This window comes from Lepisosteus oculatus, chromosome 13, assembly GCF_040954835.1.
Source record: "Lepisosteus oculatus isolate fLepOcu1 chromosome 13, fLepOcu1.hap2, whole genome shotgun sequence".
In the NCBI taxonomy this organism is placed as follows: domain Eukaryota; kingdom Metazoa; phylum Chordata; class Actinopteri; order Semionotiformes; family Lepisosteidae; genus Lepisosteus; species Lepisosteus oculatus.
The window spans coordinates 11,115,668-11,137,733 of record NC_090708.1 but is presented as its reverse complement, the minus strand read 5'-3'; the positions used below and the strand labels follow the sequence as shown (position 1 = coordinate 11,137,733).

Genomic DNA, 22,066 nt, shown 5'->3' with positions numbered 1-22,066 from the left:
ATAATTTTATAGGATTGGCAAATCGCCACAGTGGTACAAGGCTGGCTACACTGTTGGCCCTCCTGCCCTTCATCTAATTCGATTCGTTGTTCTAGGACTAGTTCAGGGCTCTACGTGAATGACTTTCATTATGGAAGAGGAAAGGTTTACTTACACAGTAGAGATAGTGGCCACGGCTTTCAAGCTAGTGGGGTTGCGGATCATCTTGTCCAACGTGTTAACGATCTCTGGGAAACGAGGTCGAGCATTGCGGTCCTTCTGCCAGCAGTCCAGCATGAGCTGATGCAGGGCAGCAGGGCAGTCCATGGGGGGGGGCAGCCGGTAGTCCTGCTCAATGGCATTGATCACCTGCCAAAGGGATTTCCAGCCCAAATAAGAGTGGACAATTCCATAGACAGGTAGGAAAATCAATCTGTCTTGTTAAGCAGGGCTCCCGAAACAACTACAATACTGGGTAGTGATGTTTATGCATGAACCAAATACACCAGCATCATGTTGGTTCAATCCTTTGATCCTGTATTGTTAACAGAAATGGTTCAGCATTATGACAAAAAGTGCTTGCAATGCATCAATACTTGCTTTACATTGTCTCCAACTTTTGCGCAGATGCAAGACTTAGATGCCTTCTATGAACAAAAGAAAGCCAGCACAACAAAATCAAGAGGAGCCTTGATCTACCCAATAACTGAACACTCTATGAGGTAGAGCAGTAGTGGAGAGATATTTAGATTTACCATCTTCATGTTTTGATGATAAAACTCTTGCCCCTTGAAGACAGTTATAGGAGCAGCCCCTATTATGAATAACTTCTTGATACCATTTCTTTTAAAGTTCTGATAAACTCAATAAACTCCAGGCTGTGTTGTGTACTATTTAACAGCGTACACCATATGCTGGGGGTGTGTCAGTTGCAGGCTATTAATTTATTATCTCCGGTGGGCAAATTACTCATTTTCATTTTAGAGTGAATATGGTATTTGAAGATATCAAGTGAATGGTAACAGTGCCATTTAAATTGTTAATATTGCCACTTGTTCACAGCATTAACACAACTATTATGGTTTAAACTAAAGACACACTAACATTGTATGATTAATCATATTTGGACTAGGTGACATCCATTTCCTTAATTCCAATTTTATCTCAACTTAAATTTTGAATACATATTCTACAATGTTTTGTTCTCACTTTTCTATTATGCTATCTCTCCTACTTTATTTAAACAAGTGAGATTTCTATTCCTAAAATCATTTGATTCTCCTGATGTGTCACAGGTTTGTATGGAGACATTGACAAGTGCCAGTATCTAGGCAATGTCATTGTGAATGTCAGTCACAATGTAATAAACTGGTCTGAAGCCTATTAAACACAAGAGTATTCTTACACAGTCTGTTGATTGCTCATAAAGATAAACAGGGACTTTAATGAACTTCACACACTTAGGCCCTGTCTCTGTTAAACTACAATGGCTTTAAGGAAAGAATAGTGTGTCTGTCTCTTATATGCCTCCCATTATTTGATAACATTTCCTAAAGTTTAAAACAGGATGAACCTGAAGCCATCAGTTTGGGTAACTGCCAGGCTCAACCATATCATGTATGCAATGGGTGGGAGAGATGTTGTTTAAACCTAGGAGTGTTGAAAACTAAGAATAATCAATTCTCACACAGATATGCAGTGACTGACCTACCTTGATTGACCTTGCCTTAATTATGTCATAAGAAAATAAAGTACACATGTTAGCATAACATTTTCACATATGAACCCATTCAAGGAAAAATGTTTAACAAAAGTGCTTGACTCATTTTTTCTTTTGCTTTTTCTCACCACCATTATGTTTTAAAAAACATAAAAAACCACCACTATATTTTTCTAGTCTGAAATACAATATGGCAGCAGATTCAGAAAAACATTCTATATAACATTAATACTGGATTAATACTCTTTGGTATCACCTTAGAGAGGGTTACAAATTCCATTTATATTTTTATAACCTGTAATACATTAATAATGAGGTAGTAACTGATATCTATTAATGGTTAATAGCATGTTTAATAACAATCCTTAAATCATTTTCATGTACAGCTTATTAATTAATTAATAATCTAGTATAATAATAATCTATTTTCAGGTGGCATGGTCTTTTGGATGGGAGCAATTTTAGTACCCATATAAAATTTCACCAAGACACTAAGAGCTACTTAGTGTTACTAGTAAGTCTTAAGGGTTACTAGGGTTGTGTGTATGGTCTGATATTAATAATTTGAATTTAGATGTGCCTGACTACACTTGTAAGACTTGTAATGTCTTGTAATGCTTCTATAAGGTTACAATGAGTTATTTATCTGATGTATCTCTTTACTTAATTTAAATAGATCTTTGACCTTCCACAGACAAGTCCTGCTTTTTTACAACTGGAAAAGCTCTGATGGTATGACAGATTGGTACTTATTTATTTTTTAATGTTACTGTAAGCTTATTTGTGATTGAAACCTTAAGAAATCATAGCCAAAATGTAACGTAAGAGTGTCTGGCAACCAAAGATGACAAAACAACAATCACCCTTCTGGGTACCTTTTTTAATTACACCTGCCTTTATTAGAAATTGATTTCAATTAAAGAGTATTCCCAAGACACACAGCTGCCCAGAAAGTAATGGAAATGTCTGGGAACATTTCCATGCACTATTCTCCTCAGCACAATAACGATACCAGCAACAGGTTTTCTTAGCAATGCTTAAGCAGTTTAAGCAAGTCAACAAACAGGGATCATATGATATTTTGTTTCAATTCATTTAGCTTTTCATATTTTCTTTTTCAGTGTCATCTAATTACCAATTGTAAATTGCTAGGTATTAGTTATGTTCAGGTTGTAATAATTATACAATTTATAGTTTGCTGCTGTTCATGTAATGTCAACATAGCAAATAAAGGTATATCCTGCTCTATGGCTGTTGCTTGCCAAGATAGACTCTAGTTCCCACAGAAAAAGCAGTTAGGAAGTAGAAGGATGGATATTGATACATGCTGTGGAAATGATCAAGAGAAAACTAAAGGGAACTTAAAGAATAGAACTAAAATTTGAAACTCCCAAATCCAAGTCTGATCTCAGTGAAAAGAATAGGGTTCCAGTACATGTTTTAGTTTAGGACTTACACAATCTAAGTTTCACACAAACTGAAATATAAAAAAAGACAACAGCAGGCACAGAGAAAAATACGCCAAGCCTTCCTGACAATGATCAGTCCAAGTGATTGAAACATCTGCTTAATTGGCCTGGTTCTGTCTAAGAAAATGTTTGAACAGCAGTGATGCGTACCAGAAAATTACTGAAAGTGGTGCAATTTGATGAAAAAAGCTTCTACATCTAAGCTATGTCAGGAAGTACTCTAAATCACTGGGGCTAAACAGCACAGGAAAAAGGAGAACACAACAGCAACATAAACCTAGATTATGTCAATAGCCCTCCTAATTGACCTAATACATTGCATTGCAGGTCCTCCCTTTTGAAGACAAAATAATGATTAAACATGACATATAGTTATGAAAAGTGTTAAACACTGCTTGCTGCTGCCTTTGCACCTTAATTATGACTTTGGCAGCTATGATTAACCATAAATTGGAATCTGGAATGAGAAAATACATAAACAAATACAACTTACATCCTGGTTGGACATATCCCAGTAGGGTCGCTCACCAAAGGACATCACCTCCCATATCACAATACCGTAACTCCAGACATCACTAGCCGAGGTGAACTTCCTGTAGGCGATGGCCTCTGGGGCTGTCCATCGCACTGGGATTTTCCCACCCTGGGATCACAGCAAACAGAAAGAGCATTATTAGATAGGTTACAAATGAGAAAAGGTCATTTGGCCCATCTATTGGTTTGTTTGCCTTATGTGGAACTTCTACACTAAACAGAATTTCTGGCACAGTTACAAACAATCAGGTTCATGCTGTATGTATTTTAAATGTTGTGTGTATCTGAAGAGACATCTGTACAGTACACCAGGTATGTTTTCGCATGCCTGTCTCCTTGTACTTCAGAAGATTCTTTCTTAAATGGCATAAAAAGCTTAAAGCATTTTCCAAGGATAAGTCATACAAAAAATAACTTATTCAATTTATACATGTCTCATCAACAACCCATTTTAACCACACCTTAGATGTTGAAATTCACATGCTGAACACACAGATATTTCACCACAAAGATATTAATACACTGGACATTAGTCGAGACACTATCCTTGTTAATTTGTCAGGCCAGCAGGAGCCCTAAGTGGAATGAAAGACAAGCTGCTGAAGAGGCTGCCTTACAACAGACTACAATACAATCCTTTATTGATCTACTCAGCTTAAAAATGTAAAACCATTTTGACAAGGCATCAGCACAAATTTACCTTTTATGGATTGATCCCTATCAATTGTCCCTTTACTGTCTTTACCTAAAGGGAAGGTGAAGGTGTTAAGAAACTCTTACATCCACTGCACAGTCTGTAATTGGCAAGAGTATGGATGCCCTTGGTACACCAGCATGGTGATTGAAAGGACATGAATGTGTTTAAGATGTCTGATATAACCTTTCACTCTATATACTCTATATATACTCTTAATAAGACTCTATTTTTTTCTGGTGAAATAATGACTTTCCACATTTCTTTGTTCTAAAACAACATCCTGACTTAATATTTATTAATTGCCTCCACAATTTCTCATACAGTATATCATCATGCCACACTAGTGCAGCAATGACTGCAAGTGCCATTTTTTGGAAAGAACACTGGATGCCAAGCTCAAGCCAATTTAAAACATTTGGATTTTGAGACTTCCTTCTGAACCAAAAAAGCAGTACATTTTGCTTTAATAGCACTGCAAGCCTGAAGAAAAATAAATTATTTCAGTACCACATAACACAAGTGCTAAAGATAGCCAAATCAGAAGAAATATTCTCTGGAGGTTCTTTAAGTGATATTTTATTGAACATCTTGTTTATGAGCAATCACTTGGTTGCAGATTTGCATTTGCAGAAAGTCTTGCTGTTTTCTGATACTTCACGTCTCTATGTTTTGTACTGTATTCTGCCTCAGCACTTTTTTTACTGATACCTTTTTTCTCATCTCACCCTGGAATACTAAAATGAGACTCATATCTGTACTCATGAAAAGGGAATAGCAGATGGGTGGGACTGTAAACCGAGCCTTTTTGAAACTAATAACATTTTCACGGCTGGCTGGTTGAAGGCTGCTATGCAGATATTCAATAATTAACGCTGTGGGGGGAAGGCAGCCAAATTCCACTTTAATAAAGCAAATTGCTGAAATGCGAAGGCAAACAAAGGAAAGGCAAAAATATAATGAAAAGTGTTCTGTTTTTTAATAACTCAAGAGAAAAGTGAATACCCCAGGGACGTGTGGTGAAGAAATGTTCAGAGAATTAAAATAAGTCTACTGTTAACAAAGTGCTGACAATTTCTGAAGCCTACAACTGTGCTCACTCAAACAGGTGGTGTATCCGAAGACCTTATCGAGCTTGACATACACTTTTTGAACAAAATGCCAAGACACTAAGATGTGGCATCATTTAAACTGAAGAAATATTGTCACCCAATTAACTGTGTTCTGTATCTAAAAACACAACTTATTTTGATAACAATCATCAAAAACGATTCCAGTCTAAATCTTGAAAAACAAATGTGTACATAACTGAATAAACAGATGCAGCAGGAACATGCATCTTGTGCGTCAGGATGTGTAAAACATGAGACGGTAGCACTGATCACTAGACAGGGGTAAAATGTCCATTTCATATAGATAATCTGCAATCAGCAGGGGCTCATAACAGAAAAAAGAGGACAGTATTTTCAAAAGAAATTTGATTTTACTGTGGCCACAGGTCACGTTGATTACAACACGTAGATCTCTGTGAAGCCACTAGAAAGAGATCCATAAATAATAAGAATGCACCTTCTACAGTATGTTAAATGATTGACGGCCCCAAAGAGGATCTTCTTGGAATTGCTTGCTTGCTGTCAGGTTAAAAGCAATCATCCTAATGTCTGTGTACGACAGGGCCAAGGAAAGGGGAGCTGTGCACACAGCTGTCACAGATCTGGGAGTGTGTGGACAGCAAAGGCGAGTGCTCAAGAAAAAACTCTCACCTTGCAATGGTCATGCTAAAGCTTAATGCACACTTGTCATTACTCCACAAACTGGGATATTATGCCACACAAAGAGTAACAACTAGGAAAAATGAAACAGGCTTATACTGTATATTCCTGATTTTATTGTAGATAATAACACTACTGTATGTGGGACATGTTGGGGTTTAGGTACCGTTGCACATATTTTTAATTGGTCACCTACTGAACAATTTGTTTTGCAAATAATCCCACAGAAACCACCAGAAGGTCCTGATTCTGACTAAATAAAAGAAATATTAATATAATATTATAAAACATGACATTTGTGTAAACTAATATTTGATATTTCTTATCTTTTAATCAATGCATGTGCACATACTGTATATAAAAGAAAAAGCAATTCACATCACATGTTGTACTCGAATGCAATGACATGTCTTGTGAGTGTGAAGAAAGTATTTAGCTGAAATGATATTCGGGATACTGAAAGTACTCCTTAAAGCTTTTCCTAAACATCCTAGTTATGAGTTCACCGTGGTCTCCCAATTACATTTCCTTTCTTATCTGTAAAATCTATGATTCTGTAACTTAGGAATTAAGCAAATAAACTTTAGACATGACTTCCAACTTTATGAAACAGTGTGTTCAAAGATTTACTTACATGAGTCATAGCTGTCCCTCCGTGTTAATATAATGGCCAACAAGTTATTAGACCTAAAATTTGGATCTGAATGGAATTGAATGTACTGTAAGTAAAAAAGGCTGAAGCACTGCAATCATTAAAGCATATCGTGACTTGAAAGTCTGCTCTACTGCTTACTGGCCTTTTGTTATAAAGTGTTCTGTTGGTATATGTCTACTTTGTTTTCAGTTCTACTCACAAGTTACGGTCCTGATGTTACAAATCTGCAACAGATTGCTTGCTGTAAGAGGCACTTAGTAAGTTTGTATTTATATGCTGTATGGTTAGAATGTTTATATGAAAAACAAGGAAATTATGCAAAAACTATGCAGAAATGGCCTTTTATAGACAATTTATCTTTTATGGAGATTTAAGTACATTCAGTTTTTTTTAACAAAACAAGAAATACTTGCTCTAACTCGTGAGTTTCTGATGAGACTAGTAAACACGTTTTTTGTTCAAAGAAATGGGATGACAGCTACACAAGCAGCAATCAAGGGCTTTTTACTGTATTTTGCGTCTCTGCAAAATGGACAAAACAGTTCACTCCTCTGTGGGACCACACTAATCAATGGTACAGTATACAGATTTTAACAGAGCATTTCTTAGCACTGGAGAACTATCCTATTCTGCATTAACAACTTTCCCTGTACTATCATCACAGGTAGATGCTGGTGTAATCCAAGGGGATTTCTTGGAGCTGTTAAAATGAGCTAATTAAAGCTGGCGGCCAATTCCCGCAGGGCATAACATGATAAAATATGGGCACATTTGTCCCAGTACGTTTTCATTTAAATCTTAAAATTATTTAACACTTTACTATGCACAATAAGAAATTAATCACGTTCACGTGTACATATTATGCAAAAGTGATCTAAATTAAACAATTTTACATTATGATGCAGACTGACATAGAATTCAATATATTAAAAAATGACCGGTATAGAGATTAGGAGGAATTAATCAGCATAATAAAGCAACTGAGAAGCAATTTAACCATTTCTTTAGAGCAATATATAACTGAAGACTATGAATTTTAACTAAATAATAAGGACTTTGCACAGAAAATTATTATAGAGCTAAAACGTACTGAAAGAGACTTTTTTAATACTCATCATTTAACCCAGGGTATTTGTAAGAAGCCATTGTAGCTCAGACGGCAGGGGCGTTGAGATCCTGACTGGAAGGTCCCGGGTTGCAGCCCAGGTAATAATAATAATTGCTAAAATTTATATAGCGCTTTTCTGGACACTCCACTCAAAGCACTTTACAGGTAATGGAGACTCCCCTTCACCACCACCAGTGTGCAGTATCCACCTTTAGATGGCAAGCGATGTAGCTTGCTCTTATTCCTTCCAGACGTCTCCCAGGTCCACTCAGCCTGCTTTCCAAACGAGTACCGGGGTGCTTAATCCTTCCAGGGGTAACAGGTCGGCCGGAGTGTGATGCTGACCACCTCCAGTGTCGGATGGTCAATCAAAACAGTGGCCCTTGCCCCCATTCCCCAATGGGCCTTTATGGCGTGAAAAAGGATCTACCTACCTACCAGGATATTTGTAGGTATCAGGATGTGCAAAAAAACATGTGCAAAGCTAAAGTAAAAGAAATCGGAAAGCTAAATAATTAAAAAACAGTGGGAGAGAGACATCCAAGTCATCCAAGAAAATGCATTATACCGTATATGTATTGTATAGAGAGAATAAACCCATACTCACAAAGAAAAACAAAAAGCTAATTTGTTCTTCTCTGACATAATGTGTAAACAAGATTTAGTTTGCAAGTTCATCATTTTCAGCACCTTGAAGCTAATCGTATCAGATCTCAGAAGCTAAGCAAGGCTGGACTTGGTCAGTACAGGAAAGGAAACACAAGTTGTTGCTGTGAAAGGTATGTGTGGTACCAACCATCAGATGAGCCTTAAAACTGTGATCATTATCACATTAATGTTTCCAAAACACTTCTTGAAAGAGCAGAGGAGTTATCCCAGGTGTCCTGGATAAATTCTGCTCTGGTTTTCCTAACGTTCCCCCTTAACTTGCTAGGTGAAGCAATTTCTAACTTCTCCACATGAGAAGATGGTGGTGGATGAAGTGGGGTCCTTGTATGTATTTTTCAGATGAAAAGCACTTCATGAATCTGCAGAATTACTGTTGTTATTTTACTTTGGCAGCAAGAAAGACAGAACCTAGGTTAACCTTCAGAAGTGCAAGGGTGAACGAGGTACAGCACGGAAACCTCAAAAAGAAAACAAACAAAAAATCAATGATATTTCCACGTTTCGTTGCAATAGCCAAGGAAAATCGCATTAAAGGAAAAGGGCATGCTTCTCCTATTTCTATCTCAGGTAGTTTTATTTTCCATTTGAAACACCAGTGGACCAGCTAGTTTTCTAATAGAAGCTGCCAGGTTATCAACCAGGTTTATTTCTCTTGGCTTGCCAAAGAATAGCGGGGACCTTTCTCCCTTTTAATATCTCCTCTAACACGTCTTGTGTGGACAGGAGGAAACCTGATCAAAATTGACAGGCTTGTTTACCGTGCAGATGCATACCTTTCCCAAAGCAATATTCCTGACTAGTGAGCCATTTACCATGGATGTCTTGTCCTTGCCGCTGTTGTCTGAGCACATGAATAAAAATACATGCCTGGACAAGGGGGTACTTAGTCCTGACACCAAGCCTGGCACGGATTTCAAATTATTATTGTTTCCCGTTGCTGAAGGTGTATCTATTTTATATCAGCTTCAAAGGAAGTGTACAATTTAATATTCTGTGAAATCCATACACAAATCTGCATTGCTGTGCAAAGCCATGTTTTACAGAGGCACAATAAATAAAACCTTTTCTTTGTCCTGTAGTCGTGTGTGTAAAAGTTAGCATTGTGAAACACTCCTGCGCACAGAAAACAAGCTCAGATTCTATACAAGTTCAGTAACTGTTGATAAGCATTATTGAAGGGGGCTCTCACACTTTGCTTTCATATACAGTTTAAACTAAAATACTGAATTAAAATATTTTTATCTAATGTTGCCCGATTCAAAGTCCAAAATACAAAGAAAAAAAAAAGAGTGCAACTGTGTTCTGAACCATCAACAGAAACACTCACTGTAAATTATTATTATTAATAATAATAATAATAATAATAATAATAATAATAATAATATAATTGCTTACACTTATATAGCACTTTTCTGGACACTCCACTCAAAGCGCTTTACAGGTAATGGGGACTCCCCTCCACCACCACCAATGTGCAGCATTCCAGGAGAGCACAGGTTAAGGAATGTCAAGTAGGTCAAAGATGTTGGATAAACATTGCTGGCTTTTGAATTTAGCTCTGACCTCAGCTTTCAGCCTAATTCAGCATCATCTCTGGGAGCTAAATAAAGGACTGAAAGCATTTTCCAGCCACAGTCTTTTTGTCTTGCCAGCAACCCAGCTGCTTTCCTGGGTGTGCTCAGGTGAAAGATGTTATAAATAAGAAAAATAAATAAAGAAAACCAGCTTCGAGACGGCAAAGGATAGATGGGGGCTGGGATAATGGCATTTCAGTGCGCCGTGAAACTCCCTGCCAGCGTAACCGATCATTTCGAAAATCAATTATGGACTCTGCACCAGCCTCATCCACCTTGGTGTCACACTTGGTGAGGTGCGTTTACTGCCTCATCCCTTGCATTCTGAATGAATTTGAACTGAAGGGTTAATGAAATGCAATTAAGTGGCATATCGAAGGCCTCGTGGACTGCTGGTAGTAATTTAATGGGGATACAGGAAAGACAAAGACTGAAAAAAGGCGAGTCATTTACAGAGCAGGTCCAGTTGTAGATAAATCATATCATGTCAGAGAGATTTAATTTGCCTGGCCTTACCCACTTCAGCGGCCTTGCTCTGTGATTGCCCCCTTCATCCTTAACATCTGAGGGCACAGTGTCAAAAGAAGTATTGCATTAAGCCTAATTAACATGGACTGAAGGACTCACTCTCTTCTTCTTTTCCTGCTTGCAACTTCCACTGGTCTGTCTCACCATTCAACAATTGTTAGGATTCTCCCCCAGGTGAATAAAAGATTTCACAAGGATTTATAAACCCCTGGACCAAGATTAGAAAACCAAAGTACACAAATTTAAGATTACCAGTTGGGTACTGTATCCCAAATGTAAATGTACTTGTTATCTTTTATCATCATCATTCTTACATCTTACGTTAAATGTTTTAAAGTGAAAACCACTCATTTTTTTACAAGCTATCGTAGTGCCCTGTGTTCCATATATAGCATTAAGACATAAACTCAATACAAGAAATATTAACAGAAACATTAACTGAAACATGACATTTCCATGGAAGGAATATACTGAGGGCAATAACCAGCTTCTGACTAAAACAGAACTTTACCTACAATTACTTTCTCTCTGTTTATACTGAGAAGCATTAAAACACTGTGATGAGTAATGGAACCAGTTTTTTAGTGTCTCTTAGTATACAGTATATAGATAACTATATACAAATATAATTTCAGCCTTAACACTAAAGAGATTCAATATGCTTGAGGCAAATAGTACCCAGATCACCAAGTTTGTTATCTAAAAAAAGCAATTACAAAAAGACAAAGTTTTCAATCCTTTATCAATTCTTTTTCATTGTGTTCTGTACAAATTATATAAACATGAACTGAGCAAAAAAATGGTCTTGTCTTCATCTTAAAAATCCAAATAATAATAGCATTTCAAACACTTCAGATTGTGGTCTATGAGCTACAGAATCAAAGGGGATTTGACCTCAGTCTTTTCTTCCACCATAGAGCACTCATAGGTTCTGCACTAATTCCATGGTGGCAAATACCGTGTAGTCTATGATTACTTGAAAATGATGTAGAAAATTGTTGGTGTACAGAGTCCACAGACATCAGGTCAGGCATTAGCCCAATTCAGCAAACTCCCTCAGTAAAACTCAGAGTAAACGTTATCATGATCAAAGCTTCGTCTGGATCTCTTGAGAAAAAGTCGTACACAGCAATGAGCACTCAGGTGTTGAAACTGAACTGAACTTATTTTAAAGGTACCTTTCGCTTAAACTTGTTCACTTAAGCTTGTATTCAATCTCAAAGGTCAAGTCAATTTTCTATATCCATTACAAGAGCAAAACAATTCCATGGAACCCAGACAACATACACATCTCTATCACAAATTATCAATGTCCTACAGAAAAATACCATATCATATAGAGCATTTCCATAAATGATAGAATTTCTACAAATGTGTGATAGGAACTTGAAAACTGTACGTCAAAGTTAGGTCAACACAAGGCGACTGTTCAGAATTAGGCTTGTAAAGTTATTACTTTATTTCACTACAGAGATAACCCAGAAAGTCTATACATACTGTAGGTATGAGAAGAACAAAGAAGCAAGAGTCCAAATGTCTAAAACAGAGTTCCAATCCTTAACAGATAATGCAAAGCTAGAATGAGATCTACTTTGACAGATATGATGTATGTATATAATCCACCCTACTACTAACTGCTTTGCTATTCCGTTAAGCATTAATATGGCTATATCATAATGCTGCAGAATACTATATGTGTAAACACAAAACACGCCTGATCCATACATCAATTAAACATGCTTCCATCAACATTTAAACTACAGTAAGAATAACTGAATTTCTTAATTCATTTATGAACGGGCTGGTGATGAGGATGTAGTTAAAACTGCATCCATTTGTCTGTGCATATGCTTACACAGAGGAGCTCAGGAACATCACAAAAGGGGATGTTTGCACTGTAGCCATCAAATATACAGAGACAAATGGCAGAACTGATTCCTCAGCTGTTAAATGAGAGCTTGGCCTAATTGCAGTTCCATAATCACAGTGTAGGCTTGCACATAAATTGTAATGTGCAGGACACGTACAGGCAGAGATACGGGGAATGACAAGCACGTCAACAATAAATAACAGCATGGGTGGCCAGTTTTCTTGGTAGAATGGGGAACGCAAACAGTGAGTTAGTCATGCTTGGATGCAGAAATCGGAGGTCTGGGAATTGCTTACCTGCCATTTACAAATAACCAGTGTGTGGTGTATTAAAATAGCAGATAAAGAAGGTCCTCCTTCTGCCTAATTAAAAACTATCTCCTGCAACTGGCTCCACATGAAATAGTGTTTTCCCCTCACCGGATAATTACAAGATACCACACAGGGACGCTCCTGATCTGCCCAGGTTTTATGGATATAATGGTCTTTTTAATATCTCCAGGATGTAATTAAGTTCCAAATGGGGTGTATCAGAGTTGATAGGAAGTTGCATGGTTTTGCCTTCCAATTAATACAAGCGTGTGTTTACTCAACCACACAAAATGTGACACATTCACAATGTAAAACTCAGATTGCCTTAAGGATTTTTTTTTTTCAACCACATGTAAGGTAGCACAGTTTGGGCCATTTATGGTTATTATCCTTTATGTAACAAGGACACAAATAAGTGCTTTAAAATGTTTTGAGGTACCTTTTGATTGGAGACCAAATGGCTCCTTTTTGTCTTTACATTTCCAAAGGAAAACATAAAAATGAAGATCTGTTGCTGGCAAAACCACCTGATTAAAATTATCTTCATATGTGGATCAACAAAGCCTTCATTATAAAGATATGCTTTGTGCACACAAGTATTAAGGACAAAATAACACTGAGGAAAGTTTGCACAAAGACCATTCTCAGACAAAACTACATTTCATTATTTTTTCCATCAATTCCCTCGTTTGCAGCTATATTTTATAAGAACAAAGAAAGCATTTCCCAGTGTGTTCCGGATGGGTAAAATGACTAAAATTCAGTTGATTGCTGGGGAACAATGACAGAAATCACCCAGCAAGTACCTCTGTGAGTGAAAACAACTCCAACAAAAACAACAAATAAACACTATTTCCTTTTTCAAAAATCAGGCGTCTTTTCACTCAATGCTAACCAATCGTAATTAAATGGTAAATGAAGTAAAACATATATATTTATATACTGTAAAGCAGTCTGTACCACTGGAAGACTCTTTGGAAAGTAGGTAAGGCTCATGGATGCTCCGTCCTCCAAGCCTGATAGCATTGGATGTCACCTGACATGAGCCGTTCATTTTGGTGAAGCACTGAAATGCAAGACTAAGGGTTAGAAAGGTGGGAGTGGGGACTCACCAGGGAGCTGGTGTAAGTGGGGTCAGAGGTGTCATCCTGAAGATAGCGTGAAAGCCCAAAGTCAGACACCTTGCACACCAAGTTGCTGTTGACTAGAATGTTGCGGGCTGCCAGGTCTCTGTGGACATAGTTCATGTCCGACAGGTACTTCATCCCAGCAGCAATGCCTCGCATCATCCCCACAAGCTGGATCACCGTAAACTGGCCATCATTTTGCTGTCAGAAAGGGAGAACAGGGTAGTAACAGAAGCCCTTACTATATATCATCTGTATGTTTCCATTAATACATGGATAATTCTCAGTTCTCTTTGATGATAATTGATCATTATTTTCCATGGTAATCAATTAAATCACTAAATATAGCTCTCTAAACTGGTAATTGAAAAAAATCATCCAGAGGAATTAAAATTATTGGAATAGAATGCCTTTCTGGTTATTGGTGGGGCATTACAATGAAACAATCATAGACTGCCCACTATAATCTCTTCTTGTTCAGATTTCATAGTGTTTTTAAAACTAATTTTAGTTGCAGTGCTTAGCATGTATAATAACAATGCATCAGGTTATGCAACAAAAAAGTAAATGAAATAAAAATAAATTCCATTTTTGTTTAATAACAAGAGGTGTTGTATTTCATGCAGTATACTGTATATAAGAGGTTCACCAATGATATTGAGAGAACTGTGATTTTTTATTTTTCTTTAGGTTGCAATTCATATCAAAATTGCTTTGTTGGTCCACGTACAAATCAGTCCCCACTTACATAATGCCAAAAGGAAAAAAATGAATCCGGAAAAATCACATCATTTTAGCATGAGCCTGAAGCAGGTACAGTACATACATTCAACATTTGCGAGTGCAGTTTTGCAAAGCCTAATTCTTTTGATGCACAGTTCACCTACATTATTATGACTTACCATTGATTTTTTTAGTCAGAAATATGATTTGTTAATTGGATGTAATACAATGCTAAAAGATCAGCCTACACTGTTCCATTTGTGTAATACCTTAACTGAGTCATACCGCTTAAAATTGACTTCCACAAATTCCTGAAATCTACTTTTCCTTACCATATGAACTCACCTTTCTGTCCAGTCCTTTTAGGAAAATACCAGCCTTAAACATTTACCATTGAAATTTTTGTAGATAGTAATTTTGCTGTCTGTTTTGTTCTGTCTTTAGTTTATTAATACTTAACACACAGGTAGCTTCCCCAGGGCAATGCCTTGAGTATAATTTACAGGTAAGAAGATATTTGTATTCAGGTGTTTATTAAGTGGCATATAGTGTTCATATATTCAGGTGTACATAATTTCAGTTTCATGGTACATGCCACTTTCTTCAAATACTGTATTTCCTTTAGTATTGTTTCAAGATAATGTAGTAGCATGTATTAGCAAGTACCAAACCTGGCCTTATTTACAGCACTCTTGATAGTTATTCAGATATACAGTACTGTACTTTTTTTTACTCCATGGATTCTAAAAAATATCAGGTTAATCAAAATCAATGAAACACTAGTCAGCCTGCTTGGTAGCAGAGGCACTGCAAACTTACTTCAAATGAGTACTTTCAAACAAGCATCAAATCAAGATGAAGAGGAAATTGATCCATTAACTATAACTATACTATATTGATTTGGCGATATTTATTTGTCTAACAGAAAAGAAATCTGCATTTTTGACAGTAGAAAGTCTACTGGAATCAATAACTATCCATTCTTTTAGTCAATAAAAAACATCAAGGCTGGTCATGACATACTTTCACACACTCTCTGTTGGTAGCAATGAGTTACAGTACATTGTGTTATGGGGCATTAAGCTATAAACAAGGCCTTAAACATTATAAATAAGGCCTTAAACATTTTACTGTTCTCACCTTGGAAATGTGGTTTAAAATAAACTATAAACTATAAATAAAAGTTTGTATTTTAAAAAAAGTTATTTAGCTTAGATAATATGTTCATTTATAACCCAAAAAGTAATCCCTGACAGAGAAACTGAAATTTCAGAAACTAGATTATATTAACTGATGATCTCTGACTGCCCTGCGTTCTCATTCTCTTGCCTAAGAGACAGCCTGCAGTAGTCCTGCAGTTATAAGAAGTAGGTCAACTTTTCCTACTGGGCTGAGCCCCCCATATTCCCCACCTCAGGAAGGTGTGGGCTGGGGAGAAGTAACACTTCATTAGCCAGGCCCAAGGCAACATGCTGAGCCTTTTTCTCATTCATAGTTTTTTCTCATTCATACCCACATCTGAGGCCTGAAGCTGCAGATCAGCACCACTAAACTGTACACACCTAATCCTCTAAAATTGTACTCTCACTGATACTCTGACCTTGACGTCTCTGTGGCATAACACTCTCTCCATTATCCTGAGGTATGCTGCCAGACAAAGGGAGGAAGCATTGGGGATACAAGAAACTTTTTCCTATCCAGAGACAGGTCAGGCTGAGAGCTGAGCCTTTTTAAAGTTTAACATGCAAGGTAAACTTTTATTGTGAAAACTACAAGTAGTGACACCTATCACAAATGTTAAGTTCTCATGATAGCTGACATATCTTGGAGCTAACTACTCTGTGGTAAATGTCATGTTGTAAAATTAGGTAAATTTTTAATTAAAGTTGGCTATGGATTTTACATATTTTTGCACTACACAGGTGTACAAAAAATGAATCTAATCCTGAATTAAGAAGCCAAATGGCAAATATTGTACTCAATTTCTTTATTGGTAAGAGACTTGATCTCAACAATCAAGCAGGATGTTTTTAAGAATAAATACAGTTTCCTTCAGTGTACTACAGTTTAAACCTTAATTTTTGCTTGAATAGATCAACTATTTGGTTAACTAAAAGTTAATTAATAATAAATACCCACCCTAAGGAAGGAGTCCAGGGCGCCATTTTCCATAAACTCTGTGATGATCATGACTGGCCGGCTCTTTGTGACTACCCCCTCCAACCGGATGATGTTGGGGTGGTCAAATTGGCCCATGATGCTGGCCTCACTCAAGAAGTCCCGCCTCTGCTTCTCAGAATAACCAGCTTTTAATGTTTTAATGGCCACATAGATCTCTCGTTTTCCAGGTAGCTTCAACCGGCCCTTGTACACCTCTCCAAATTCACCTGGAAACACAAAGGATCTGTCACTCCACACACAGGACACTTGCCTTCTCTCTAAAAAACATCTATTCACAAAACAAAGCCCCACAAATAGCTATGTGACCTCCATTCCAGCAACAAGACAACAAGACAAGACAAGATGTATTCCAGCTATACTACTGGACAGTGGTGGAAAGTGAACTCAATTTTTTCAGCTTCATTGGTTTTGTCCACCATATGTATAATTAATCTATTTTAGGCATCAAATCATGAGAGAAGTAAATTAATGAATGTAGTTTGCAACCTAAAAAACACAGAAAACCTGAATAGCAAACATCCATTGTACCTGCACCAATGACTTCTTCAATCTTCACACAGGACACATCAATCTCCTTTGCAAACTCTCGAACTGCCTCATTTGGGTCTTCATATGTGAAAGGGTCAATGTAAATTTTCATCCCAGGAGAGCCTAAGGAGTAAGTTGTGAAACAGACTGATGAAAGAATGTAAATTTATCAAAAAAGCTCTACATAATTCTGTGTTTAAAAACACATATGCTGGATATTTTATTAATCCACAGATTATCTGAGGAAGATATAATATAAAATAATAATATTAGACTTTCTAACTAGTTTGAGGTTGGCTATATACAGTATATACAGGTACATACAAAGCTCATAACTTAATTGTGCATATACCATACTGTGTAAGGGCTATATGCTTTGAAAAGCCAATTAACCCATTTTCCAAGGTTCCTATAGGAATCATAAAGTAACAGAAGTGAAACAGTAAAACAGTAAAAAAAAATACTTTAGGGGTGAGCTGCAGTTAATGGAATGTGAACACTGTTGTTTCTGAAGTCAACTTAAGAACTAAAGAATTGTTCCCTTCTTATTATAAAACAACGGCAAAAATGTTTACAGTCAAGGACAAGACTTTGTGCATGACCTGCAAGTCAGATCAACTATAAAGATTCTCAACAACAAGTCAACATCAGTAAACAAGAGTCAACAACATTCCTAGAGTAGATGTAAATAGCATTGTCAAAAGAATTTAAGCAAATGCCAATACAGACCCAATTGCTGCTGTTCTTGATGGGCCAGACATCACTGACACATACGGTATTCTTTGCATCAAGACAATTCAGAGTCAAAGATCTTGGCAACACACTGAAGAGCAAGATTAAACTGCCGTTGTTCATGTTAATTCTGACTGCATAATACATAGATGAATAACTGGAAGTGTTAATCCAAACATGTGGGCATCTGGAAATAAGTTACTCAGCCATGCATTCAAAGTTGATAATATTTTGTTAATAAAACTAGATGGCCAAATCTTTCACTTTGATTCTTCTAGTTTGCAAACTTTCTTATGTCAATCTTCACTTAATAATGTACAGTATATATTTTGATGAAGTTCACAGGTGAGGCTTTGAGTTTGGAAGTGCAAATTAAACCTGCTTTTGTGGCATTATTTTACCCAGCCTCATAGATTCAGGGTTTCTGATCTGTGAAGCTGTTAAAATGCTTTCTGTGTAGAATGAATCCATGTGGAGGGAGACATAATGGTTAGGTTTGCTTCCTCATAGCTCCAAGGGTTAATTTCAGTTTTGGGTGTCAGCATAAGTGGATCTTATATGCTCTTCCCATAAGCATGTAGGCTTTCTTTAATCTCTCAAAGACATGAGAGCTACTTGTAGATACAGTATAACAGTTTTTTCTGAATTATCATTTTCTCTCAGTGGTCCTGATTGGAACTCCATCCAATTAACCTCCATCCAAGGGAAGAGCAGTCCCAACATACACCCTGTGCTTCTGGGTAAGGCCCTGGCTTTCTGCTACCTTCCCAAGAATACACAACCTTCTACTAAATTAGGAGATGAATCAGAAGAGCCTATACCTGATAGGTGGAAAAGGTCTATAAAAAGCAATGTTGAAAGAGTCCTGAATGAAACTTGGGATATGGCATGATAGACTTTCAGTCCACGCAAATCAATATAAGAACAGTTTTCATTTCTTTGAGTGGAGGCTCTGTCTAACTGATTTCTAATTGCTTTGAACCTTGGCTGCTTGGATGTAATTGACGATTAAGCAAGTCCATACACTCAAATTAAAGAATTCATTCAGCCATTTGGAACAGCGGCTCTGCATCACATAATGGCTTTCTCAGCATCAACAACCACTTATATTATCAGCCATTATGTAGTCTCCATTTCAGTAAACAACACAGATAGAACCTATTGCTTTTATTACAGGAACATATCTGCCTTTCATATATAATTCACGGGTTGTATTTTTCCTTAAAGCGCTGTTTAACATTTTTTTATAGCTGCTAGAAAAAATAGATATGTACGTAAATATTTTATGCATCCTTGATCTGTGCTTGCTCAGCACACAAAGTGGATGATGTACTGTTTTGTTCTTTCTATAAAAGTGCCTTAGTAGAGAGAGTCTACACTAAGTCATTCTATTCTTTATCATATCCCATTACCAAAAATATAATCGTATTCGTACAACCATAGTGTAACTGAATCATTCCATGTTGAGTATACTAAGGTGTTGGTAGAGTTAATAAGGATAGTGCAATAAAAACCTTTATCCATGAAATTGTAAGAGTTAGTTTGATCAAAAAACAAGAAAGACAGGACAGATATTTTACTGCAGTACATTGCACTTGGAAAAAGTTGTATGAATATGGAATCCGTGACAACAGATTGATTTGCCAAGCTGCCAAAAGCAGTCAATGCAACATGCTATCTGGTGTCAATAAATTTTAGAATTAAAGCACTAAAACTCCCATATGTTAAACTGATTTCCTTCATTGCATTAAAATATAATCATGCAACAGACCAGAAGAGCAGATGTGCAAATGTAACCAGCACAAATGCCAATATGCAGTATTCATTATGGCCAGCCAAGTGAAGGAAGCCTGTGTGACACCTCATGCCTGCCTTCCCTCTCATCATATAGGACTCCATCTGGCTCTTGTGGCACTTAATCCTCTGAGACACCACTTAACAACATCTGTACACTATAAGTGGTGACACAAATTACCATTTATTTACATGGGCGAGCTGCTCGTCCTGATTTGTGGGAGCGTTTATTGGGCAAGTGGTCTGGTATCCATCTGGGACCCTGTCAGCGAGGTCGGTGAGCTGATTGTCTGTGGTGCTACGGCTGAATAAGGTCAGAGCTGTGGATACTTAAGCAAGGTGACACACCATAACGGAGAACAAAGTCACAGTTTTAAAGCAGTCCACACCCTAAACTTCTGTTTTCACAGTTCAATGTCTGATACTATATTTCCTTGTTAAATCCAAGTGGGTATACACAAGTCAGTGAGACTATGAAGAATGTGCCATTACTAAAAGGGGTAGTTTGTGCATTTTTGAGTTTCATTTGATGTATCTGTTTGAAAAACTATTTTACTACTGTAGGTGTCCAGCAACAAAAAGCTTCTGAAAAGACTCCTCAATGCTGGCCTTTGGGAGATCATTCAGGGGAAAAAATAAAATCTTATCTAAGAAAAGGTTTTTTTGTTTCTTCCTGGAATCTCTAAATAACATGACTATAAAATGCTTTAATAGCAATTAACACAGATGTACTGGAGTCCCACAGAATAATGTACAGCACAAACATAGCAGGTAAAATAAAAACATCACGATCAAGCAGCTGATATTAACAGTCCCCCCTCAGTCAACTATGATAATTTTGCAATGACAACTTTGCTTCTCATAATTCTTGTAAGAAAACTAATAAACTACAAGTAAAAAAAGACCATAGAACGTATAGGTAGTATACAAGAGGTAGTATACAAGGTAGTATACCACGTACAGTATATACTGTATTACATTATTGATTTTCATTTCCTTTCAGAGTAATACGTATTTTATTACAACAATGGATTAAGCAACACTAAAATGAGCATGCAGTTGAAATGCAGTATATTCTAGTTCTTTACAAGCATGTATTTGTATTATATATCCATAAATCTCATATGTTCAGACTAGGAAGACATTTTTACAAATCTCTCAGCCTGTGCTGCTCAGTAATCCATGACTAAAAATAAGTGGCGGGCATTTATCAGCCACACAGATAACCTCAAATTCTGTAAAGGACACAAAATTCTTCAGCAAGCTGGCTGCATAATTTCCATAAATTGACATCTGATGACAAACTGATAAGGAGGTAAATCTGGAAGCTAATTTCTTCTGCTGCAACTGGTTCTTCCCAAAGATATCTCTAGAGATATCTGTGATCTGTCATGGATGTTGAAGCACTGTAATGTCTCAACACTTAGAAAAGGAGTCCTGTGGTCTCATTTTATTTAAAGATTGACTGACAAATGTATCATAACTGGCAGGTCTCTCTTTTATTCATAAAATTACACTTCACTTTATTCTTGTGGGCTTACAGAACAGCTCCACTATCTCTTCAAATTTATCCTTAGAATAGAAGCATACATGGGATGTTTCTTTTGTCTTTACATCACCCCGCAGGCAGAATCTGCCTAGAAAGCGCAATGTGATATTACATTAGTCCTGAGTTTATAGACCAACAAGCTGAACCAGTTACAGATCTCTAAAACCAATCATTAGGCACACCACTGTGTAAATGATCTCATGCAAGAAATAGTGATCATTACATTTAATATATGCCTATATGCTGTATTAATGCGATCAGCTCCCTTGAGGTGTAAGACAATAAATTACACCCCAGTGAGATACAAAATTGTATTCATTTAAAAAAGAAATCCTAATATCAGTTAGATATACGGAATATGGTATAATAGAGAGAGAGAGATAGTGAGAGAGAGAGAGGGAGAGAGACCAGATAAACTCTATTTAACTCCAAGACTTGTGTAGATTGCTGTAGACGAAAAAGGACTTCTTCTGGATCAGAGACAATGATTACAATATTTAAAACAAACCAGCTGTTGCTCAAGAACAATGCCTCTTTTATAGTATTAGT

General features: G+C 36.8%; 1 protein-coding gene across 5 annotated transcripts in view; it reads right to left on the bottom strand.

Moving 5' to 3' along the window:
- LOC102684556 (ephrin type-B receptor 1) overlaps nt 1-22,066 on the bottom strand; it is a 236,890-nt gene that overhangs the window by 15,528 nt on the left and 199,296 nt on the right. For all 5 annotated transcript variants that reach the window (XR_011191395.1, XR_011191394.1, XR_001480120.2 and 2 more), the window contains exons 10-14: nt 17,443-17,565; nt 16,873-17,120; nt 13,996-14,211; nt 3,662-3,811; nt 155-348 (exon numbers count right to left, since the gene is read on the bottom strand). Coding sequence is in view for 1 of the 5 variants with exons in the window: in XM_015361286.2 (XP_015216772.1) it covers nt 155-348; nt 3,662-3,811; nt 13,996-14,211; nt 16,873-17,120; nt 17,443-17,565 (931 nt within the window). In the remaining 4 variants the exon portion in view is untranslated. The remainder of the gene's footprint in view (nt 1-154; nt 349-3,661; nt 3,812-13,995; nt 14,212-16,872; nt 17,121-17,442; nt 17,566-22,066) is intronic.